The sequence below is a fragment of the Battus philenor genome, unplaced genomic scaffold (genome assembly GCF_028537555.1).
Source record: "Battus philenor isolate CCGP_79_NKW_IND1 unplaced genomic scaffold, ilBatPhil1.0.hap1 SCAF_27, whole genome shotgun sequence".
NCBI classification, from domain to species: domain Eukaryota; kingdom Metazoa; phylum Arthropoda; class Insecta; order Lepidoptera; family Papilionidae; genus Battus; species Battus philenor.
Window position 1 is genome coordinate 7,189,243 of NW_027181690.1, and position 24,797 is coordinate 7,214,039.

At 33.0% G+C, this 24,797-nt stretch overlaps 3 protein-coding genes across 3 annotated transcripts; 1 reads left to right on the forward strand and 2 right to left on the reverse strand.

The window, feature by feature from the left end:
• Nucleotides 1-19,099: 19,099 nt before the first annotated feature.
• On the reverse strand, nucleotides 19,100-19,660 carry LOC137925716 (chorion class B protein PC10-like). Its single transcript, XM_068769186.1, has 2 exons — nucleotides 19,607-19,660; nucleotides 19,100-19,525 (listed from the first exon to the last, which is right to left on the reverse strand). Exons 1-2 carry the CDS (start codon nucleotides 19,658-19,660, stop codon nucleotides 19,100-19,102), a joined length of 480 nt encoding a protein of 159 aa, XP_068625287.1.
• Nucleotides 19,661-20,011: 351 nt separating this feature from the next.
• LOC137925718 (chorion class A protein Ld2/Ld41-like) lies at nucleotides 20,012-20,439 on the forward strand. Its single transcript, XM_068769187.1, has 2 exons — nucleotides 20,012-20,068; nucleotides 20,149-20,439. Exons 1-2 carry the CDS (start codon nucleotides 20,012-20,014, stop codon nucleotides 20,437-20,439), a joined length of 348 nt encoding a protein of 115 aa, XP_068625288.1.
• Nucleotides 20,440-23,975: 3,536 nt separating this feature from the next.
• LOC137925719 (chorion class B protein PC10-like) lies at nucleotides 23,976-24,536 on the reverse strand. Its single transcript, XM_068769188.1, has 2 exons — nucleotides 24,483-24,536; nucleotides 23,976-24,401 (listed from the first exon to the last, which is right to left on the reverse strand). The coding sequence occupies exons 1-2, from the start codon at nucleotides 24,534-24,536 to the stop codon at nucleotides 23,976-23,978; spliced, it is 480 nt and encodes a 159-aa protein (XP_068625289.1).
• Nucleotides 24,537-24,797: the final 261 nt, after the last annotated feature.

Below are 24,797 nucleotides of genomic sequence, written 5' to 3' on the forward strand. Positions count from 1 at the left end.
ATAAATTTTAGTATTATATAATTTTCTCAAATAAAGTTTCAGAAATTTGCTTCCGCACTATATATGAAGATTTGGTTGTATTGATTAATAAATAGATAAACAAATCTAGTCACAAATGGTAGTTTTTTGTTTTATAGTTTTAATGAAGAGCGATGTTCCATTTTCAAAATTGTTTCGCTCCACTCGGCTCTCTCGATGTATCTCCAGGGGCGATTGATTGCTTTGGGCTTCGGATTGATTCATCTATCTGTGTGAAGGGAATGTATGCATGAAAGGTTCGCTTCATGACGTGATACAGAAGCCGGGATTCTGCAGGGTACCATATTATGTCCTATGTTTTATACAAATCTTAAAACGGATGAGTTTTGAGTTTTATATTCTAGTAATTAATAAAGACCTTGAAGAACAGATATTGTCTAAGAATTAACATATACAAGAAATGAATGAGATATATTTCTTGGAAAGTGAAAATTGGACACTAAAAGATTTTTAAACATGATATATTAATCGCGTTCCCTCTTTTTTGTTCTATTCTCTGCCTAACAACCGATCGAGTTGGTTTTCAACCGTCTCAGTACCAAATGTTTAGTTCTACAGAAAAGCGTGTTTTGACATGTGTCTTACACAAAATACATTGAATTTTATCTAATTCACTGACCCTTCCGCTCCGTGAACTCAGTACCGATGAAGTTATAAAAGCTAAAAGATACTTAACACGCATGTAACACCTATTGTCTCAGGATCAATCGTTTTTAGGATCGACGACCTTTATTAAATGATAAAAATCTCATGATGAAAATTCAGCTACAAGTCCCGCTGTGGCTCGATCTCGGTTTTAATTTGAATACTTCACATATATCGCATGTTATCCCAAGCCGAAGATGCGATATGGAGTATCTGTGTAAACGACCTAAGATCATGGCATTCTTCCAATTTGGAAAATGAACTAATAAGATAGTTATCTTGGCCGAATATTTTGAGCGCGTTCTTAAATTTAATTACAGTAAAAAAATCTACACTAAGCACAATGTGTGTCTGACACATAAAGCACTGGCACGCACTCGGCGAAGTTGCCATACGCTTAGGACGAAACAATATTTGTAAGTGACTAAAAAATTATGATAATCTTATTTACTTCATAGTACTCAAAACAGAAGTGAGTCAGTAAGAAACTAATATGGAGCCATAAAAAGGCGACTTATGAGAAAGACCATCTGCCCGTAATTCTATTATTTCTTTAAGGTACTTTCCTTTTTTAGTTAATTGAAAATGAACCGCATAAAACTGTATAGCAAACTCTTCTAAAACTGGTTTTATTATGTCAACTAAAATTTAATAGTATCTGTATAGATTTTTTTCGTTTTTAAATCAAAAATATATGAGATAGAAAATATTAATTTAAGCGTAGATTTGTGAAGCGAAAGAAGTCTTGTTAGCGGTAAACATGGCGTTTCTCGAAGAAATCTGTCGTTTGCACGGCTTTCGAGTGTTTGCCAAGCTTCTCATTCCTCTATACATACATACATACATACGTGAGTACAAAGCAAACATGCGCTTAGAGGAAACTACACCGAACATTTCTCCTTTGATAAAAATATGTATCCGTTAAAATTTGTCGCAAATGTTTCGACTGAAAATCATTCATATTACAGGTGTACTGGACTCTACGGTCATCAACACTTTTTCATCATCATCATCATCATCATCATCATCATTCAATAGGACATCCACTACTAGTAATAAGCCTCCTTCATAAATTTATAATAAAACCGTTAAGAGGCGCTAATCGGCCTGCATCCAGCGTTTTCCGACGGTTTTAACAAGATTATCTGTCCCTCCACAAGGTGGACAATCTTGTCCACTCCAGAATCCTAAGATCCCAGCCGCCGTTCTTCGTTCTATGACGCCTTCCCATTGCCACTTCAACTTCCTAATATTCATCATATGTTATTGCTTTTGTGAATTCAAATTCGAATGCCGGTTTGAATTTGAACGCTTATATTATTATATAGTTAGTTATATATAGTTACGCTTATATAGTTAGCCTGCAATAATTCTTGGGTCAAACGTAAATAATTTCCTTAATATTTACCAGACGAACTGTTTTTTTATTTTCCTCAAAGAAAGAATAAATATTTGTTCGGGTCGTATTCTACAACCTTCCCGAGTTAGATAACATGAAGTTTTATAATTACAGTCTTTCTGTTCATTATCATATCCAGCGCAATGATGAAAATGAAGTTTTTAAACTATGGAGACACTGACATTTTCTCATTTGATCAATCAAATTTCTTTTTTTTTTTGATTAATTGAGCATTAAATTAATTTAATGCTTAATTAAATATAATTCTAGAATTATTACAGTTATATCGTATTAATTACCATTATTGACTTACGTAACAATGTTAGTATCCGATTGTTCATTAGCAAAGGCTTCCCCTAGGCATTGTATTACTTCTATTGTATTTCTTCTATTCATTGTATATCTTCTATTATTAACAAAGGGTATGTTAACAAATTCTATTAAGCTAAATTTAATTTATAGTTAAAGCAATGTAAATACAAATTTGAAAACTGTCTTCATTTGTATAGTTGAAACTAAATACTAAATCACGTAATCATTTGTATATTAATATTTTTTTCAAAAAAGTTCAAAAAAGTTTTTTACAAATATCATTCTCAGCGACTTAACATAGAATGTTCTTATATGTTAAATAGTCGCAAAAAACTATAATATTTATTGCAAACCTCGGAGAATTTCCCAGTATCATAAATTCACGAAAGACAATTAATTGACAACCTTTTTGGAAGTTTTAAAATTAAACCAAACAGCACTGTAACATGCGGAAGCTATTACTAACATTAATTTTTATTAATTAAGTATAATTAGTATCGCTAGTGTTTTGCTCACAAGGTATTTTTCTTGCGTTCACTTAGCGCAGAGTAGAAAGAGAGAATGCCGCTTTCACTGCTGTGAGTCGAAGTAAAAATAAAATTTACATGTATTGGAATGTAAAATTTATACAATATATTTCAATAATCCTATATATATTTTACTCGACGTCACTGCCCAAGCGCAACGGTCAATTAAATGCCTCTAAGTTTAAAAGAATGTGCCGGGTCAGGAGATAAAAAGATTCTGCAGTATCATTATTGCAAAACTTTTCTCTTTCTGATACAAAAACAGTTGAATGATTTTCGTCAATATTTATTTCTATATTTAGATGACCAGTGTGACCTGCAGTGCAGGAACTTCTAGACTCATCGCAAGCTGACAGATCTATAGGTAAACGAAATAAAGCATATCGTGCAGAACAGATAGCGGCTGGTTCTTTAAGATTCAGCTGTGAAGACCACGAATCGGTAAGTACTGTAGGAGATGATCATCGTCAGAAAATGCTAGATGCAGGTTGTTCCTGGTCTTATTGAATTTTTATGGATGTGTTTCGGCTGAAATGATGGCAATATTTAGATTTAAAAAATTGAGTTATTTTTTACAAAACGTATTTATCTATCCATATAGCAATATTTAGCGTATATAACCCATTCAAATAAGTTAGTGGATATTGTTAATTTTGCAAAACAGAACGTGATGAATCCGCAAGGCGGTTATAGCGCGACGTGACCGCAATCAGTTATAAATTTCGCACGCAAATGACTTTATTGACACATTGAATGATATTAGTTGATTGTGAATAATTGTGTGGCAATGCAAATGGTAACTATGTTTCATAATTATTAATTGCGATCTCTAGTTTATTTGGCTGACGTCGGTGATGATAAATTTATATTTACTTAGTTTTAAACATATATTTTTTTTTACAATATGAATGACTTATGTTTTGAAAATTAAATATGTTCAGCAAGACAACAATCTCCCGAATTAATTTAGACTACCGTGGTGTAAAATCTGGGTCCGAACGAATATAAAACAAATCTTTAAACATTATTTCTTTGTCAACTGAACGGTATGTGAACTAGTGAAAGGGAGATTGCTTCGTAAATAAGTAAGTTTCGAAGATCGCTTCGAAACCTTTTTAGATTCGATTGAATGATGATGAAATTAAGAATTGAAGGATTTACAGATAGTCGACTAGAACAAGGTACAAAGATTTTTCAATCTATGTAACTACATATATACATATATACCTTACATTTATATACTTTTGTATACCTATATATACACACAATCATACAATCGTTCGTACTTCTAGATGCAATCATATATAATTTACACTTTGTGCATTAATTTTATGGAATTGCCAATGCTCACAAACAAGTTTCCAGAGGATAGAAAGCAGCGTCTTTTACGTACCTTAAAACCACACTGCGATCGTCAACCTGCTTGCCAAATGTGGCGATTATGGTATATCCTACCATAGATATTTTTGGGGAAAGCCAATGCCTAGCAATGGCTGTCTACAGGCTGAAACAACGATGACCACACATACGAAGAACAAAAAAGAAGAAAGGAGAAATTTAATTTGAGTACACGTTTAATGTTTTGGTGTGATTTTATTTTTGATTTACAAAAGTAAATTATATGTTGGAGTGTAAGACTCTGTCATATTCTTTTACCACTTTTTCGAATGAACAATACATCTTTATTTATATTATTTAAGTAAAAGTTGTAAGTAATTCATTAAAGTCATTTTTGCAATAAGCATATGTTAAGAAAAGAAGCTTACAAAAACTTCACATTGAGTTAGATTCAAGTTGTTTCAACATTCATTTATCAGCTAATTTTTCTAATTCTAACATTGAAAGCATTCTCGATTCGTATTTATGTGAAAATTGTGTTGAGGAGTTTTCTTTATAAAATATTCAGTAGACAATTTCTATGTTTTATAACAATGCTATCCGACAGACTGAATGACGTTTATCAGACGTTTACGGTTCGGTTGGCAATGGCATAAAGACTGTTTAGAGATGCTTCAGCGGTAGTAAAAAAGAAATGTGTGCTTTTGGCCAGTACTGCGTCGTAGCATGATTACGAAACTAAACTTTAATGTGTTTGTTGGGGGCTCCTGTCAGACCCATTTGCAAATTGTTTGTGTGTTGTGATGTGTGTTTAATATATATATTCCATAGACATTAGCGTCAATGCCTTTGTTTTTACAACAGTTATGTTTTTTTTGCGAGCGTTTTGGCAGGTTAAGATATTCTAGTTTCTTCTTAAACGTTTTCGTAAATTAAACTCCAAACCAAGAGTGAGCAACTTTTTTTTTTCTAAAAGACTAATTTAAATTTTTTAAAAATTGGTGATGATCTTAAACGGAAGTTCAGTTTGAATCTAGACGACCGAAGCCAAGCTTTGATATCATCTGGACGAGCGCTTCAAGGAGCAAAGGCTTGGGCTAAGAAGGAAGTACCTCGACTTGCTCGGTTGCTATTGTCTGACTGACAAATTTGATTAAATAATGAAAAAAAAGGCATTCCCCAACAGACAGCTACAGTCTTGTTCAATGCATAATAGCCTGTGCTCTAGAAACCCAATCACCAAATTTAGCGTAAAGAGTTATGTTTAAAAAATGTATACTAGTGCTTTTTTGTGAAAAGGATGCAAATGGCGCTTGATTTACTGCGATTCATCAATACACATTTACATTTTGTTTTGTCCTGTCTCAATAGGCTAGTTTTTCCAAATGATGTTCCTCTCATTTTGCGTGAACAAATTTACATTACATTACATATTTAAACGTAGAAATGAATTAAACAATTATAACTATCAATAAAATAATGGGCTTTGAAAATAATTTTGATAGTAAATATATTTAAATTTTTACAATATTTTTCATTATTATCATCATCATATTAGCCGGTAGACGCCCACTGCAAGGAATAAGCCTCCTCCAAATTCCCCACGATGACTGGACTTGTGCTACCCGCATCCAGGGACTTCCTGCGACCTTAGCTATGTCGTAGGTCTGTCTACCTTATTTTTACGTGTAATTAACTTTCGTTATGCTTCTTTGCACATAATTAAATTCATATAAAATTAGCTATCCGTTTAAATATATAATTTACATCGAAGTATTTAGTTTTAACAACAAAAGAATTCAGCGATATAGCCATTAAACAGACTCAGCAACAAACTCGGCAGAATCACTCCGAAACTACTTATGTACTAAAACTTTTCAATACCTCTGCTTTAAAAACTTTACAAGCGAAGCGAGGTGGTGCGGGTAAAGTTTTTAGCAACTTTTGAAAACAACTTTTATTTTGTGTATTTATTTAAGAAGTGGATTGAATTAATTTGTCAAAACGAGGTTGCAATTTTGTTGATATATCGATTAATAAATATTATTATTCATAAAGCAAGTCGTGAGAAGAGTTCAGGAAAAGCTCATTTTGATAAAAACTAGATTCCGATAGAGCTCCCGTATAGTGATATTTTTAATTTAAGCGGCAAAGTTTCCAAACACGCCCTTATGTAATCTTAAGTGAAGAGCCCACAATAAACATAGACGGGTTCTTTTTTGTGATCACTTTCTTACTACAGTAGTACAGCGATTCATTCCCACGTTTTATTTAAAGAATCTTCTTAAAGAATCCGACTCAACAGGTTTTTTTTACTAAATAATAATAATGAAGAAGCATTATTTAGGAGTGTGTTGTTAAGCTAAGAAACAGATTTTTTAATAACATTCCGCAAAACATTATTGGAATACGATTCATAAAATTCAACTTGCATATTAAAAGTAAATTGACGGAAATGGCATATCCTAAAAAGGAATATTTAAATGAAAAATCATTGGCAATTAAGTAAAAGTTCCAATGTTGAATTAATTAATTTTATTTTTATCTTATCTTAAAACGATACACCCAAGAAAGACTTATTGATTATAGTAATCAATTAATTTAGACTTCAAATTGAAATTATAATTTAAAGACATTATTACTAATTAATTGTTAATATAGCTGTGAATTTTGAAATTAAAGTCTTTGGACGGGCGCTTTCTAGACTATTTATCAGTGGTAAATACCGACATAGCCGCGAGTGTTTTGAATTTAAAAGGTTAATGACCAATTATGTATATAAACGAATTCAACGCCCTTTTATATTTGCAAACAATATTTCGACATTTATTTTGTATAAAGTAATATCTAAAGTGATAATTATAATATGAAAATTTAAATATTGATGCAGATAGCTTATAAGTATCCAACACATTAGCAGAGGAACTTTTCATTTATTTCATTTATGTGACGAAGAAAAGCAGAGACAAAAAATAGTTATTATCAATTCAGTTGTTTGATATCCACCACTGGACATGGGCCTTTCCCATAGACATTGAGTTTAAGACCGGTTTAAAATGGTCTGCTTATAGCGTCTTCCGTCGAGCTTATCAAGTTCGTTTATCTCCCTTGTGGGCGGACGTCTTCTTTTCAGAACCTTAAAGCCCTAGCAGGCATCAGCCCCGCACTATATAGCCTGCCTATGGTACCTTTCTGTTATGGTGGATGCTTACATTAGTATATGACCCAAGCTTTAACAAATAAAATTGAGGAATTATTGTGTTTGTTATCTCTGAACCCGTATACAGTATTTCCCATAAATCAACGTCAAACTAAATTCAGACGATTAGTCTAGTAGTGGTATCCCCGATTTAGACTTAACCTTGATTTTGATGCCCTGTAAAACCTAGTCCTATGCAGTAACAGTCAGTTAAGTAAGCCGATTAAATAATGCCTTTAGTACTCAATAATTTTTAAATTTTATGGAGGAGGCCTATGTCCAGCTGTGGACGTCCCACGACTGATTATTATTATGATCATTTAAAATATTATTTTTCAGCATTAGTGTAATGTAGTATTTATTGATTTAATTACTATAAAAATAACAAAAACTTTGAATTTATAGAATTTTTTTCTATTAATAGCGCTTACTGAGGCTGTTTCTTCGTTCATCGCGTAACTTCATCCATTATAACCCACAGGACCATTTTAGCGGTATCTTGAAACTTAATATTAGCTAATTAGTTCCACTAACTACGGAGCGTTACTCCGGAAGCATAAAATTTCAATAAAAACTTAGAAATGAATATTAAAACTAATTTATTTCGTTAATGTTATTATAATGCAGTCTTGAGGTAAGTAAATAGACTTCTTTAATAATATTCTTCTGATTGTCGCATCGTTGTCATCATTGCCGAGGGTCGTGTGAATGAATATTGCTACAAGTCCAGGGGGACTTGTATTAATATTCATTCTTACTGAACTATGCCTCCTTTTCCCATATTTATCATGTTGGAATGTAACATGAAGATTGGGGTCACGGGATGAATGAATTTGATACATTCAACTGATGCCTATACCACTTCTCGTATGTTTTGAACTGGACACGGGTTTGGTTCAAATGTTCACAGGGCACGGGGGACTCTGCAGGGAGAGTCCCTTTTGCAACTGTGATCCTGGTATGGACTAGACCGTGGTGCACTTAATCACCGGCTGTGATCTATTTGGCGCGGCAAGATCTGAATATTAGTCTCAGTTAGCAGAGAGGGTAGATAAGAATATCCCCACATTGATGAGTAAAGAGGAATGTTGCCAGAACTTTTTAAAGTTTTTCAAAAATATCATAGGACATTAAAAAACAATAAATAACTATAAAAAACGAAAACAATGAAAATAGTTAATAAGAGCGATAAAATAGCTATAAGATTAGAAATATAAATTAAGTGCAGTAAGAATAACCATAAATATTGTAGAACTTTGAACGGAAGGCGTAGAAGTGAGACGATGTATGTAAAGAAGGTGAGATTGGAAAATTATTAAAATTATTTGAAAAATTATAGTGTAAATAAGGAACCCGTCCACTGAACAAGGTCTTAAAAACTCTAAGATATTTGCCGTCGATTTGTCATCATTAGTTGTTGGAAGCTTACACATATTAGTATGGAATGCAGTCCACGGGATTTGTTACATCCTATTTCAGCATGACACCTCCACACATCTACATGACCTTGATTCTATATTCACATTTCTGACTCGTAGCTGAACATGCTTAGTTGTATTTCTCGTGAAGTTCTTTTCTTTATTCATATTTTTGCAGCTGCGAAATAATATTTGTAGTCATATTTACGGGTTATTTCTTTTTACAGTAACATATTTGTTGATATCATACGACGACATACTGTATTGAGCTGTGGGAAATAAAGTTATACAAAATATCTTAGACTTTCCTTTTCTTTGTTTTAAATCTAAGTTCTTTGTAAAATAAGTCTCAGTGTAGCATTCAAAATCGTAATTGATATATATATATATATATATATATATATATATATACATATATATATATATATATATATATATATATATATATACATATATATACATATATATATATATATATTTATATATATACAGCATCTGAGGAGTTTCTGGCTGGCTCTTTTCAACAGATCACCATTCTCAGAAAGCAATCATAAATCTCTTACAAACATTAAAAAATATAATGATAACAATAAAATAAAGAACGTTTTAACATCACAGAGTCTATTCGATACGTTATGGTTCATGAATTAAAACTACTTTAAGCGAAAACTATTTTGAACCTCCTTTGATGTCTCTTGTATACTACTTGTGTACTAAATAATTCAACAAGTGGATTAATCATACAACAGAATGAAGTGATGTTAGCCGACAGTTTATGTGGTCTAGAAAATATGGATTTAAATTGTAAAAAAACAAGACAATTTACAAATTTATTTTTTACGTGATGGGTTTTCCGGATAACTACACTCCGAAATTGGCCAAATTTTCTCTGATTTTAATTTATTTAATCCCATAATATATCAGTTTTTGAATCTTCACCAGCCACAAAGTATGCATCCTTTTTATCTCCGATTTACGGAGCAGTTATTCTTACATAGGTGGTCCCTGGTAGACTTTGTGGAACAATTAAGAATTATTACTTTATTATTGTTAATTATGAATTTCTAAGACATATCCAAAAAAATAATATACACCTACAAGCATTTAATCTTAAAACTAATAAATTTATGAATAATAATAACTTTATTTAAATTAGGTACTATAAATATTATCCTAATTGAAATTATTAGCATAACAAAAAAATAAAACATGTAGTAAAAATAAAGGAATGTTGTTGTTGTGTTATGCTTGAACTTTGGCCTTCGTTACAGATTAAAATAAACAATAGGAACAATGTTTGAAGTAGATTTATTTCTGAATAGTAAAAAAACCTGTAACATTTTTAAGTGATTTTCCGTACAGTCTTCTTTGTTAAGGGACAGAAAAAATTAATAAAATGTTAGTTATAAAAAGAATTTCTAAATTGTAAAATAAATATTCAATTTTTGTTAAGAAGGTATAAATGAGTTCTAGTCTAAATATAATATAGTGCTTTGCTAATGAGCTAATTTGAACAAGCCAACGCCGGCGCCGTGGAAAAAGAAATTTTAATGAATTTTAAAGAAAAAGGTCCACAAGAAAATGAACCTCGTCGGAGATTTTATTTAAAGTTAAAATACACACAATTTGTAGTTATTTTAGCTTTTACATAGATATTTGCTAAAAATAAAAATTTAAGGAAATTGTTAGCTCGTTTATTTGTCACATTATATATATGTAATAGCTACAGATAGTGGCGATAGATGGCGCTGACAGTCCATTGCCTCGTGCTAGCTCTACCGGGTGGTCGCACAATATTGAAGAATCTTTAGTGCACACCTCGCTACAGCGCGGAAAAAGACGGCTTCAGTTCTCTTTCTCAACTTATACATTTAAAGCACTTACAAACAACTTGTCTTAACCTTTTCTTACATATGCAAGTCCGTGTTTTGCGCAAGCAAATACGTTTATCGTACATAGCCTCGGGGTCATAAAGAACAGTAAGTAATATATTGGGGAATGAGTTCCACCAAACCCCTAATTAGTTGGGATCAGGGTCTTTGTTTAAAAATAACTTTTTCAGATTTATCGTCTTTATTCTTTACTTACTGTCATACTTCTCAATTTCTTTTATTCTTACCTTATTTCCATCACAATATCTTTCATTTTGTTCTTTCATTCCTTCTTGCTTTCATCGCTTTCCTTCCATCATCTTATTACTCTTAGGTGGCTAGGTACACCGAAGACCTTTCAGCTGAATTGACATCAGAGTTGGAAGAGTATCGGTTTTAGTCGCCAGTGCTTGTGGCATTACATCGCACACCGACACGAGGGCGACGCGTTTTATAACTGATTCGGTTGTCAACGAGTCTTGAGCTAGCGGGGTGAGCTTATGACGTCGTGATATTTTACTTTCTAATAATGATATTGTAATTTTAATTTTTTATGTTCGTATGCGAATCCTCTACTAGCTCCCTGGACTGCCTTAATTAAACCTTCTATTTATTGGTCGTTATCTTGATGAATTTCTTAAAGTGCTGCCATATATTATACCGAATTGCCTACATATACAAGATAAGGTATATCAACTAAAATGAATAACAAAACCTAATATATTAAAATAAAAATCACAACAGTCCGAAACGCAGTGACTTGTCAAAAATTGCGTAATTGCGAAACAAAAACCTTTATTATTGCCAAAGGATTATTGAACTTTCCATAAAGCGATCACCTTCTTCTCATATCAACTCTCATTAACAGTTTGTACAAAAAAAAATATAGTTGAAAATACACGTCGGGTATTTTCTTAAAGTATACATCTTTACAGAACTGCGAAGAAATTCCAATGAAGTCGGAAACTTCACGTTTGAAACTTGATGTTGAGGATTAAAGGAAACTAAAAGTTATACGACTTTACAAATTTGATTCACTTTATAATGAGTTTGGTCGATCGGCCGAGATTTGATTAGATGTGATACAAACGTAGAGAAATACTTTTAAACCAGCACTAATTTTTAGCATACAAAAACATTGCTTTATCTTAAGAATTTTTTTTGTATCAACTGAATCTTTTTCAATTCAATTTAAAAATAAAGTTGAGCGTCTTTAAAAGTTCTGTATTAGTTTTATATTTGAATTCCGAAAATGATGTTTTCGAATTTCGCGTTAAACTCAATTGGTTACCCTTAAGGCTTCGCCGGAAGGCTCGCATATTTTATCTACTCTGTAATATTCTTTTCAATCCGCTCACACCCTTTTATCTCAAATCAAGGTTTCAATTTCTTCATGACCAAGTGCAATCTAAGTCAGTCTAATCATAAATGTTTTGTACACGTTAACTACCCATTATTGATACTTCTATTATCTCCATACTATAGTTGTCTACAAAAGATCATCTCAAGTGATAAGACCGCTCATTATACTTTTTTGTTTATTATTATTATAAAACTATTTAAATGTTTTCAAGTAATATTTTTATTACTGTACACACAAACATAAAAATATTAAATAAAAAAAGTCTAATATCGCACATTCAAAGCTTTGTTGTAAGAGTATCGCATTATTTTATTTTTCAAATTTTCCTAAAGCTCATTACATATACATCTTTATAAAATTAGCTTTTTACTATAAAACTTGATCGATCTAAATAACTTTATCGTGACTTGACCTCTGCAATAATGGTCAAGTATTACATAAAGATGCAGAATGTTTTTCAAAGTTATTAAAATATATATTGTGATGAGTCAATTTCATAGCGTTTTTTTTAATTTAAAACAACGAGTTGTCATCGCCTCTGAAGCTATTTCTCCGATATGTTTACTTAAAATAATTATTTTTTTTTTTGAAGTGACCACTACTAACGATCCAAAGTTGATGATTGAATTTGATTTTTTTAAATTTAAATAAAGAACGCATTATTTAGAGCCAGCTACTAATGTGCCGCACCGTCCAAGATTTAACAACGTTTTAGTATTTTTGTAGAACTATAGCAATACTATTTTCATAATTTATAAATGTCACCCTTTGAAATAAAATAATAATTTAAGTTTCATAAATATAACAAAGATTTTTATTTCTTTTTAAGAAACTCTCCGTTTTAATTTTCTTGGACATAAAAATCAAAAGTTTTTTTTAGATTAAATCAAACTTCATCTTTAAAAATACCAAAATCAATGCTGGTTAAAGCCTTAACATCTAATATTAACGAAGTAAAATAAAAAAAAAATACACAGCTATGCGAATTTTTCGATAAATTGCTGCGTTACTAGTTAAGAAATCACGAGGTTTAATAAGAAAAACTTCTATGTATAGTTAAAAAATAACAATGTGTAATCTGACAATTAAATAATCCTATTTACACAAAAATATTAAAATACGTATAAATATTCATAAAATTCAAAGAGCAAATGTTGGACGCAATCTATAATTGATATATAAAAAGCCTAAATTCAATTCCAACGAACAATATAAGAGCGTTTCAAAGCTATTCAACGCAAATTGAAAAGTTATGCCTATTGTTAATTGTAATAAACCGACACTCAAACTCATTGAGCCGACTGGAGTAATGTTTAAAAAATAATTGACTTTTTATATTCCATTCTTAAACTTTAAAATAATGAGCTATGTATTTATTTAAGATTAAAAGCGTAAAACTAACATATAACTGTATTTTAATTATAAAACCTTGCTCTATTTCAGGAGTTGTTTTGGTATTAGATTACATACAAATCAATAACTTTAACAAATTAGATGACATTAATATCTAGTTCACGGACTCTTCCGCTCCGTGAACTCAGTACCGATGAGGTTGTAAAAGCCTTAGGGCTAACAGCATTAACATCTTTAGAAACAATAGAACAATAGATGACATTAATGTTTATAAAAAGCGACACTCTAGTAATACTTTATTAAAGTTTGTAATCTTTTATAATACTATATTATGTTTAGATCCCTATATTATTTGATTCGTCATTATATATAATGTCAGCAAATAGACGTCATTGCAAGTCGTAGACCCTGAATCGGTATTGCTACTGTACTGTTTCGAAGAAGTTAATGCTGCTAGTCCTAAGGCTTTTACAGTTGATAGAGCTGAAAGGTCGGAGAACTATACTAAAAACTAAACCATTAGTGTTTCTGAGCCTACATGTAAAACTCCGACGGAAGTGGAAGCGGCAAAGGCGCGGCTTACCTGATCGTGCCAGTGTTATTGTTAGTGTAGTGAATGTAGAGTGTGGATTGGAGAGCAGCGTGGACCACACAGCAATCTAAGGAAGGATACTGATTTTACCTCGGATCGCCCACGCTGTTCGGGAAGATGGGGTTGGGCGGCCGACGCCGTTTATGTTTCGGTCGGAGAAGATTGTGGTATTTAGCGTTTTTGCGTGCGGTGAGCGGACGTCATGCCCGCATCAAGCAATCTTGTTAATTTAGTTGGTACACCTAGGGGGGATTTTAACCTTATTATTAACCATTACGGTGCTATAATTGAAAATAAAACATTTTGTCTTACATTTTTATCCTTTTGGGTATTTGTGGTGATTCTTTAGAGAATACATAGAACGTGTTTCCTTGTATTTTAGGTAGTTTTAAACGTACCGTATGGAAGTACACGGCTCTCAGTTGATTCCTCAAATCCCGTTCTTATAAAATTACGACACAAGTTAGTTAACATATTTTGCGAGGCGATGTTTTATGAGCAAAATATATAGCTTACTATAAGTTAATGAAGATTCCCCAACTGTCTTGTTAAATGGCATTAACATTTTACAATAAATATACTTAATGATTATATACAAGAATATTTTAGAACGATCAATAGTTCAGTGACCTTTAGAACTTGTTACAGAGGGCTCCCATGCTGTTCTAGACATTTTCAACCCGACCTAATGAGATACTTGAGGTTCGTGGCGGACGAGTTGGCTGAAATCCAAGCATAGCCTCTCTAAAGAACGTTTAGATGCAAAAGAATCATCTATAACTACTGCTATTCTTTTGAAAGTCACTGCTCCTTCTGATTTACTCTTCGTCAAATATGCGGCTTACGAGATCTATTGAAAAAATATCGCCTATTTTTAATTTACCAGGACTACGATATTCGATTTTTGAATGTTTGGACTGTGATGTTGGCACTCATTTAACTAACTTGTGCTGACAATTTGAACTTTTAAATATTCGGTTAATTTTTTGACAGCTATTTTGCGTAATACGTGATGTGTAAAGCTTAATATTCTATATAAATAATTAATCCAGAGAGAGTGTAAATTCGACGACTTTATTCTATAGAGGGAATAATAAGTCATCAAATATTTGATGAAACATTTGATTTATTGAAAGAATATAATACTCAAATGCGATTTGTATATTATATTATATACGTCACGTAATCGAATAGGTAATAAGCGTAGTCCGTAAACGAAAGAAAGTAAACTATATAGTCCAAAAGATTGGTGGGCTTAAGTAGCAGTAGGCAAACCACATAATGCCTTCAAGACATGGCCGCTGGGACCTTAAAGTTCTAAAGTGGGAACAAAGCAGTGGAAAGCGCAGCGTAGAACGTCCATCCATAAAGTGGAAAAATAGCCTTGTTAAGTTCGTCCAAAGATGCTGGCTGCAGAACGCTCCCAACGGTCCTATTGGAAATCTATGGTAAAGGCCTACGCCTAGCATTAGATGTCTTAGATGTGATTAGTAGTTCCCCGAGCTAATAATGTGTAAATATGTTATAAACGTGAGCGTTACCTAAAATATATACTCAAAAAGAGGTTATAAATAAATCTTATAGTAAAAAATATACATGCACACATAGATCATAACGGAAGACAAAGCGGTGGCGTCGCTTCGGATAATAGGCCAGTTCCGAGACGAAGGGATGTACGGACGATTACGCATTAAGCTTGTCTACAATATTACTTTCCTTTTATAAAAGGAATTCGGAACGTTGCTGTGCGTCTTTAAATATTTATATCGTTAATATTGCTTTTTATATAATTCCTATGGAATATACAAGGAAATGTGAGAAACTTTTTACAAATTTTCTCTAGAAAGAAATGTCTCACTCATACCACACGAAGTGGTAAAGTTATATATTTTCAAATTTATTTTATTTATATTTTATTAAAATTGAATTGTTACAATTTTAAGGAAGAGAAGTTTTTGTTATTATAATTATCAAAAAAAAAATGCAAACCCTACTTTCTTATAAGTTCTAAGTTGTAATGGTGCGTTACTAATGTAAATTTAATTTTAAGCTGACGAATTTAAATGATAATAATGATCTCATATACTAAAGCTATTTCGACTTTGACTTTCGTAAAATGTAAAAAAATTATATCAATAAAGTTACGTTTACAGTAACACACGGAAAATAGTCTTCTTAGACGATTTTTTTTAAATGACGAAAATACTTCAATTCAAAGTTTTAATTTCCAGCCAAATGGTTGTTGGAGAATATTATAGAAAAACCCTAAGTTAAAGATAATATCAGTTGTCGCAGTAGCAGAGTTGTAATTAATAAAACTAAAAATAGTCTAGTTAAGAGACCCTGTAATAAATTGTGTTTCTTGTCTAAGTCCCAAAGTGAATACCCATAGGTTAAATTTTCTATACATGATAGTGTGTTCTTTGAAAGATTTGTTTTATTTACTAGTGTTTACAGGAGTATTTAACAGTAAGTTATTTTTGGTATAATTTTTTTTTGTTAGAAATTTCATAAAATTCTTAATTTTTGTGTTTCAACAAAAATATGTGAGTTATTTTCTTTATTCATGCTTTGTGATGGGCGGTTTGTTATTTAGAATAATATTTAAGAGTTAGTGTCGTGGCGTCCATTTAAAGGTACATGTAGTCATGTGAGGCTATTTGTATTGATGTTTGTTAAAATGCCTATCATATTTTACAAAATTACGTAATTTTTAACTATTGACAAACAAATATGCGACTGGACAGTATAAAAGCCAGGATTAACAGTTTAAATCTACTTTTTTTCACTGGTTTACCCAAAGTACCGAAGTACAAGTAAACAAAATGTCAGCCAAGAACATCTTACGCCGCAGCAGCTTCCTTTGATCTCTTGTATCGGTTAGCTTGATCGGTGATAAGACTGCGTTCTGTTAAAAAGTCTTGGTAACCTGGATTATGATAAAAATTCTATATTTTAATTACTTATAATAAAATTTTGCTAAAATCTTGTTTAATCTCGGGATGTGAACATTTACTATTAATTTTTAAATATTTAAAATGTGTAGCTTAATATCAACACGTTTATAATTTCTGCTATTTCATTTGTTGCGACAACTGAATAACTAAATACGGTCTTTCGCTAATTTCCAATTTTAACTCGACTTATGATTTTTGATATTTCTGTAAAAATGAAGATATGTTAAAATAATATTATTAAGTTCACAATGTGATCAGTATGATGAAATTCAATAAGGGGCCAAGGCTCCCTAGGGCGACCTCGACCTTCGACATGCATTATGATTTTTTTCTGACAACTTCGTCACTTATGTCAGTTTTCAGAATATAGTATAATATATACTCAATATTTTATTTACGGAAGATGAACTGACGAACGTACTGCCGTACATAAAAAACGGACGACGTTTAGTTTAAAATTATCGCTCTTTTATTTTTGACGTTATTCAAATTATAAGTGTTAAGAATTCTTTCAATAAAACTATTACATAGCAGTATTAACTTGGATACATCTGGTGAAAAGAATAAAAGTACGATAAGAATGAAAGAAAAAATCACTTTTGCAATTTCATTTAATTTAAGCTTCATCTTAACAAACTTTACTAAATTTTAATAAGTTACTAAGCTAAATTAATAATAATAGAGAGAATGACGTAATAATTGTAATAAGAAATAAATTACTTTTTTTTTTAATTATTTTTATTATTTATGTTGATCAAGAATTTGTTGATAGTTTTTTTAACAAATTCCCGTAAACTAAGACTAAGTAATGCTTACCACATGCATTAAACATACCCAAGAAGCCTATTTGGCACCGAAACTGACAAGTCATGTCAAAATACTGGCAGGTTTTCAGATTGCTTCCTTCGCAAAGTTCATATAAATCGTTACTAAATTATTACTTTTTTTATTTAAGAATAAATTTCCAAATTTAATGTGGTAATAAAAAAAAACTTTCAAACTAATCGTAATAAAAATTTAAATGAAAGATAGGTTTGACAAAACTATATAGAGTAATACCAACGTTTTAACATGTTTTGTTAAAACAAATTGAATATGTCTTACAATAAATATATAAGTAACTTTTATTAAAATCTAAGTAATAATGTAGTACATTTGCGGATTAAGTATTCTTTTATCGCACGATATTTATTACACCCATAGCCTCCCACGCTTTTATTCTCTTTAGAGTCAACCTACTCCTTAACTATAAACATGACACGTGTAAAGTAGTCATCTAGTAATATATATATATATATATATATATATATATATATATATATATATATATATATATATATATATATATATAATTTTCTACCACTGTAACACGTAATAAACCACATTTGTTTTAAATTAAACAGTTGCGGTAGAGAGCCAACTTACCGTGCCATTTGAAAGTTGAATATGAATTTGTAACTCCAATAAACTTGACTTTACATTCGTGACATAATTACATACAAATCGTAAAAGTGTTAATATTACCTAGTGCCGAAATATTTAAACTTAAAATTATAGTTTTTTTTTTAACTTTAAGAATACAGATATTCTTAATCATGTCTAAAATAAAAACAGACTTATCTTCCATACAGAATTGTTATATTAGCTTGGTTTCGGTAGATGATATTGCTGTTAGCCTTACTTTAGTTTTTTACTTTACTTTAGTTTGTTAGCCTTACACCTTCACCTCAACTGTGCTTGCGACATCAAGATCCGAAAGAGCAAAAATTTATAAATTCCAATGGATAGTTGTAATATATAAATAAAGCACTTTGCATGTAAACAAAAATATGATACATTATTTTATTAATATTGCTCAAAGTAATATTTTTATTAAACGTTATTAAAGGTCATTAAATTCTTTACTAATTTGAACAAATTTCAATAATAAAATTTTATAACAAGGAAAATGGCGGGCTCCGTCACTAGAATAAATAAGTTATTGTACCTTTGGTTTTTATTGTAATATCTGAATAAATTTCGTGGGAACATTATTATATAGTTCTGATAATATATATGATTCTAGAAAATAATTATTATGATATTTTTAAATGAGAGCTCCACACCCGCAGCCACGCAAGCCGCTGAGAGCGCCTTTAGGCAGTAGACCGGCGGCCGGCGCAGGGCCGGCGAAGTCCTCGGTCACGATAGCCACGTCGCCGTAGCCGCAGCCGTACGACACGGCGCCCGCACCGGCGGAGGGCACCGCGCCCTCCAGCTGCGTGCTGCCGAGGAATGGCAGCTGCCCGGTCACAGCCAGCACGCCCGCGTACTCGTTCTCCGACAGCACGGACACGCCGTGCGGCGGCACGGGGGAGGCGCTGGTCACGGCAAAGCCTCCGCCGTCGGCGGCGGCCAGCGCGGCGGCGGCGGCCAGAGAACACTCATGGTAAGCCGGGACCACTTCGTACCGCCCCCCACTGCAACCGCTGTACCCGCGCAGCGGCACGCATTGCCCGCAGACGCTCTGCAACTGAACCAAATCACAATTAAGTCACACTCATGAAAACTAAATGAATAGCATTTCATTTTTTAATTTCCTCATTAAACTCACCGATACTAAAAATCCGAGGAAGGTGCAGAGGCGTACGATGTTCGTGGCTGGCATTTTGTTTACTTGCACTTCAGTACTTTGAATGAACCAGTGAGTAGTTAGTAATTTTACGCTTTTATTCCCGGCTTTTATACAGACCAGGCATACCTATGTTTCTCAATTGTTGAAAATTATACGTGACCAAATTATGAAAGTAGATGATAATTTGCAATTAAATTGTTTATTTCCGTCAAAACGATGAACTTATTGTCTTAAGATTGTGGTTCAGAAATCTTTGTTGATGCGAAACCACGTACACGCTGATTAATTGAAGGCGGTTTCAAAACTAATACAAAATCATAGTATAAAAGCAAACACGCGTGAAAATAATTTACCAAGGCAGTGAAACAGAAGAAAGAAACAGACATGTCACCGTTCGCCTTCCTCGGAGCACTGTTGTGCATGACCGCGTGCGGGGTTCAGGTAAAAGAGGAGCATAGTCCATAAACATATTTGTCTGCTCGTATCATAAAAAGGTTTTGAATGTATTTGTTAATGTTCAGAACGCGATCGGGCAGTGCGTGATGCCACAATACGGAGCGGGTCTCGTGTTGGGAGGCCGCGGTCTGGGCGGCTGCGGCAGGGGCGCTGCGGAGCCGGTGGGCGCGTACGGCGGGGCCGGGACGGGTGACCTGGACGTCGCCGGCGAGCTGCCCGTGGCGGGCACCACGCTCGTCTCCGGACAGGTGCCGATACTGGGCGCCGTGCAGTTCGCAGGGGAGGTGCCCTCGGCAGGCGTGGTCACCATCGTAGGACAGTGCGGCTGTGACTGCCACGGCAACCTGCTGTATTGATCAATTCATTAATTCAAGATTTAAATAAATTTGATCTTATGTTTTCGACTTTTGACTTTTATTTCAAATCATTATTTGTGCAGTGTGTTCGTAACATCGCAAAGTGACAACAACATGTGATAAACTTAGTAAGATATATGTCGTATTCATAATATGCTGCGTACTGTAAATGAAAACGGTTAAAGGGACTTTAACCGTTTTCATTTACAGTATGATGTGATGTTTGTCGAAATAAGACCTCTTTTTCTCTCTCTCCTTCAAATAAATCTGTGCTGTCGTTAGAGAGTGTTGCAATTATCGAAACTGCTGCAACAATGAGACGTTTGCGTTGATGTAGTAGGGTTTGGTGTTTGGACTCTAGGTTAACGTGTATTTATGGAAGGCCTGTAGTATCCAAATAAAATAACATATATTTTAGAAAATATTAAAGTTGATATCGTACTATTACATAAATCTCTTCGTTTTGTACGTGTAAACATAAAATCTACATTTTTCAACACAAGATAAATTTAATTCAATGTACTATAATTTTTATATTTACACTTTCACCCCTTTAAAACGTTTAAACCAATTTATTTCCAATCACCCTGTGTAAAGGGATCGCTCTGAATATGTAATACTATTTTTTTAGCAGTAAATAGTCTAGAGGGACAGAAAGTAAACAATGATTAATTTTAGTATGTCGTAATTAGAATTTCGAAAAGGCTGTTACTAACCGTCACACCAACATTGCGTTATTTACCATTTGCAGAAAGTTTATTTTTGGGATAGATACATTTGCCTTGTGTTTAGCAACATAGTTTTCATTGAAGTTAAAATCTCCCTCTCTAGTTCTAGTTACAAATGGGCTTCTCGTGTACGTAGCACGCGTACGGTACTACCAGCGGGAAGTTAACGGAAGGGGTACGTACAGTAAATTGTCTATAACGATGACAAGCTATATAAAATATTATTAACGGAGATCGAATAATTGTATATATAAGTCAATGTAATTTTTTAAGGTAATAAATTATGGAGACGGCTTTAGGAAGTTACAAATAAATGAAACAACAAAAATATTTTTAGCAGTATATTCTAGAGGACAAACAAATGAAGTTTGTCGTCTCCCACGAACGAGCAGGTATTGTTATCCGTCTCACTCATACATACGTAAAGTGGTTTCCATAATAAGCCACCACGTGAACTTGAGGTACCTATGCATCGCAATATTCAATCTCTGGTAATGAATAAACATTTGCCTTGAAAATTAAAAGGTATAAGGTAAAGGTTTTGTGTTCTTAATCTGATTGACGACGTGTTAGAAACATTACATATCGATAGAACGAAACGTTTTAATTGAATGATTGCAAATATATATATTCGTGTCTATAACATTTCCACATTTTGTAATTTATACGCTTCCAGAATTGACTCAATTATATTTTTAGATAGTACTAAAAATAACTAAGAAACATCTGGTATAAAGAATAAAAGAAGATACGATACGAAATGAATGATACGATAGTGAAAGAGCAAGTCAATTCTGCACCCTAATTCGTTTTCTACTTTACATTAACATGTGTTTTTTTTTCTATAAGCTGCTACGCTACATTAATAACTCATATTAAAAGAATTGTTGATACGATAGTGTAATAATTGATGCTCCGTTTAATAATTTAAAAAGTTAGTAAATTTTCATCAAATTATCTATACAAATATATAAACCTTGAGTGTCTGTTTGTAATATTAAAATAACTGTTTTTTATTAAATGCTGAATATATAAACAAGGCGTATACCAAATATACATTTTTTTTCTTAATCTGTCCATCTATTTGTTCCGACTAATCACTCAAATGGCATGACGAATTTTGACGAGACTTATACTGTCAGCTATCTAATGTAAAAGGATATAACTCGGTCTAGTGTAAAAATCAAGGAGGAATCAATAGCCTCCCTGATAAGAGAAGAAATAACAAAGGAAGTCTTCCTATTACTCTGTAGAGATATAATTAGTAAAAATGTAAATAACTAAAATCAATTAAAATAATGTAAAACAATGTGATAATGTAATAATTTTATATAGAAATAAAATAAAAATATAAAATAAAGAAAATGTAAATGGGTAATGAGGGATGAATGGAAGGCGTTATAGAGCGAAATGGTAAGAAAGAAGGAATGTGGTAAGAAATATCGAATGAAAGAACATAAAATGCATGTAAGAAGAGAGAGAAAATAAAAAAGATCGTGAAAAAATTAATAAACTGTAAAACAAAAGTCCCTGTCCCCAAAAATTAGGGGTACGAGAGGCTCCCAATAGCGGGGGCCATATAAAAAAAATATAACTTAGGAAACTTTTAGGGTAGAAATATTCTTAAACGAAAAAAAATCACAATAAGTTGGAAGTTTTTTTTATTTTCTGTCCGGATGAAGTCGCTGACACAGCTAGCTTATAAATGTTAATAGTTTGTTAACAAAAGCTCGGAGGTCTAAGTTTTGCTGCGTTAAACAAACCAGTCATACCAAGCGCAGATCTGTTTACAGATTTTTTCTTTCACACAAGTATTTCAAAATTAATTGTAACATTTATTGAAAACTTTCAAACAATATAAAACCAAATAAAGATATATTTTATAAATGTATAGTATTAATATTAATGTTAAAACCTGTCGTATTAATATATTGAATGAGAGCTTATTCAATACTTCTTGACCGCATTTTCATTAACATTTACCTATACCTGTAAATCAATGATATATTTATGCATCAAATACTCTCTTATCGTACAAATTATATTAGTTCTATTATCATCCAATCCTTTATTCGTAGTTAATAGTTACCATGTTTATCGAATAAAAAGACATAGACATTAATACATATACATAACACATAATCAATATCATTTATTTTAAAAGCAAACATTACTAGATTGGCGGTAAAAAAACAATGCCATTTGATTTGTAACATTAGCGCTTACAAATTGCAAAAAAATCTCTCTCTCTTAAGGACCGAAATACATAGAGTCATAATAATAGCGATTAAAAATAATAGGTGTATAGATTGGTTCCATGATATCTGAAATAAAATACTCTTATGTGAAGCAAACCGAATGTTGGATTCATAAAGGAAAGCTTAGTCTAGCATGGTTTCGGTAGATGTTATTGCTGTTATCTCTGTGGCTTTGACAGCTTTAACTCAACAGAACGTTCGAAATCGGGGTCCTTTGTAGCTTATATTTATAGAAACTTGTTGCTACAAATTTGATATTTATACCCCTGAGCGAATAATATAACAAATGGAGCTAAAATTCGCTTGTGTGGTCATATTACCGAGAATCGTCTTTTCATTACCCATTCGTTATTAAAATAGAAAGCAAAAAGAACTAAAATGCATTAACACATGTATTATATTGCACATAAATTACAATGGTAACGTTTTACCGAACAGAATAATTGCTGCTAAACCATCACAATGAAAGAGCTAATGTTGATTTGTTTTTTATTTTAAATTCCGAGTTAATTTCGTAAGCGCATTATTGTATAGATAATTTATGATATATTTAATGGAGAGCTCCACACCCGCACACTCGCAAGCCGCTGCAAGCGCCTCCAGATTGTAGACCGGCAGCCGGCGCGGGGCCGGCGAAGTCCTCGCTCACGATGGCCACGTCGCCGTAGCCGCAGCCGTACGACACGGCGCCCGCACCGGCGGAGGGCACCGCGCCCTCCAGCTGCGTGCTGCCGAGGAATGGCAGCTGCCCGGTCACAGCCAGCACGCCCGCGTACTCGTTCTCCGACAGCACGGACACGCCGTGCGGTGGCACGGGGGAGGCGCTGGTCACGGCAAAGCCTCCGCCGTCGGCGGCGGCCAGCGCGGCGGCGGCGGCCAGAGAACACTCATGGTAAGCCGGGACCACGTCGTACCGCCCCCCACTGCACCCGCTGTACCCGCGCTGCGGCACGCATTGCCCGCAGACACTCTGCAACTGAACCAAATCACAATTAAGTCACACTCATGAAAACTAATTGAATAGCATTTCATTTTTTAATTTCCTCATTAAACTCACCGATACTAAAAATCCGAGGAAGCTGCAGAGGCGTACGATGTTCGTGGCTGGCATTTTGTTTACTTGCACTTCAGTACTTTGAATGAACGAGTGGGTAGTCAGTGAGTAACTTTGAACTCTTATTCCTGGCTTTTATATTGTCCTATCATACATTTGTTTGTCAATTGTTGAGAATTACATAATTTGCAAAATACGATAGGCATATTAGACGTGACCAAGTTACGAAAGTAGATGATAATTTGCAATGCAATTGTTTATTTTCGTCGAAACGGTTAACCTGTTGTCTTAAGATTGTGTTTCAGAATTCTTCGTTGA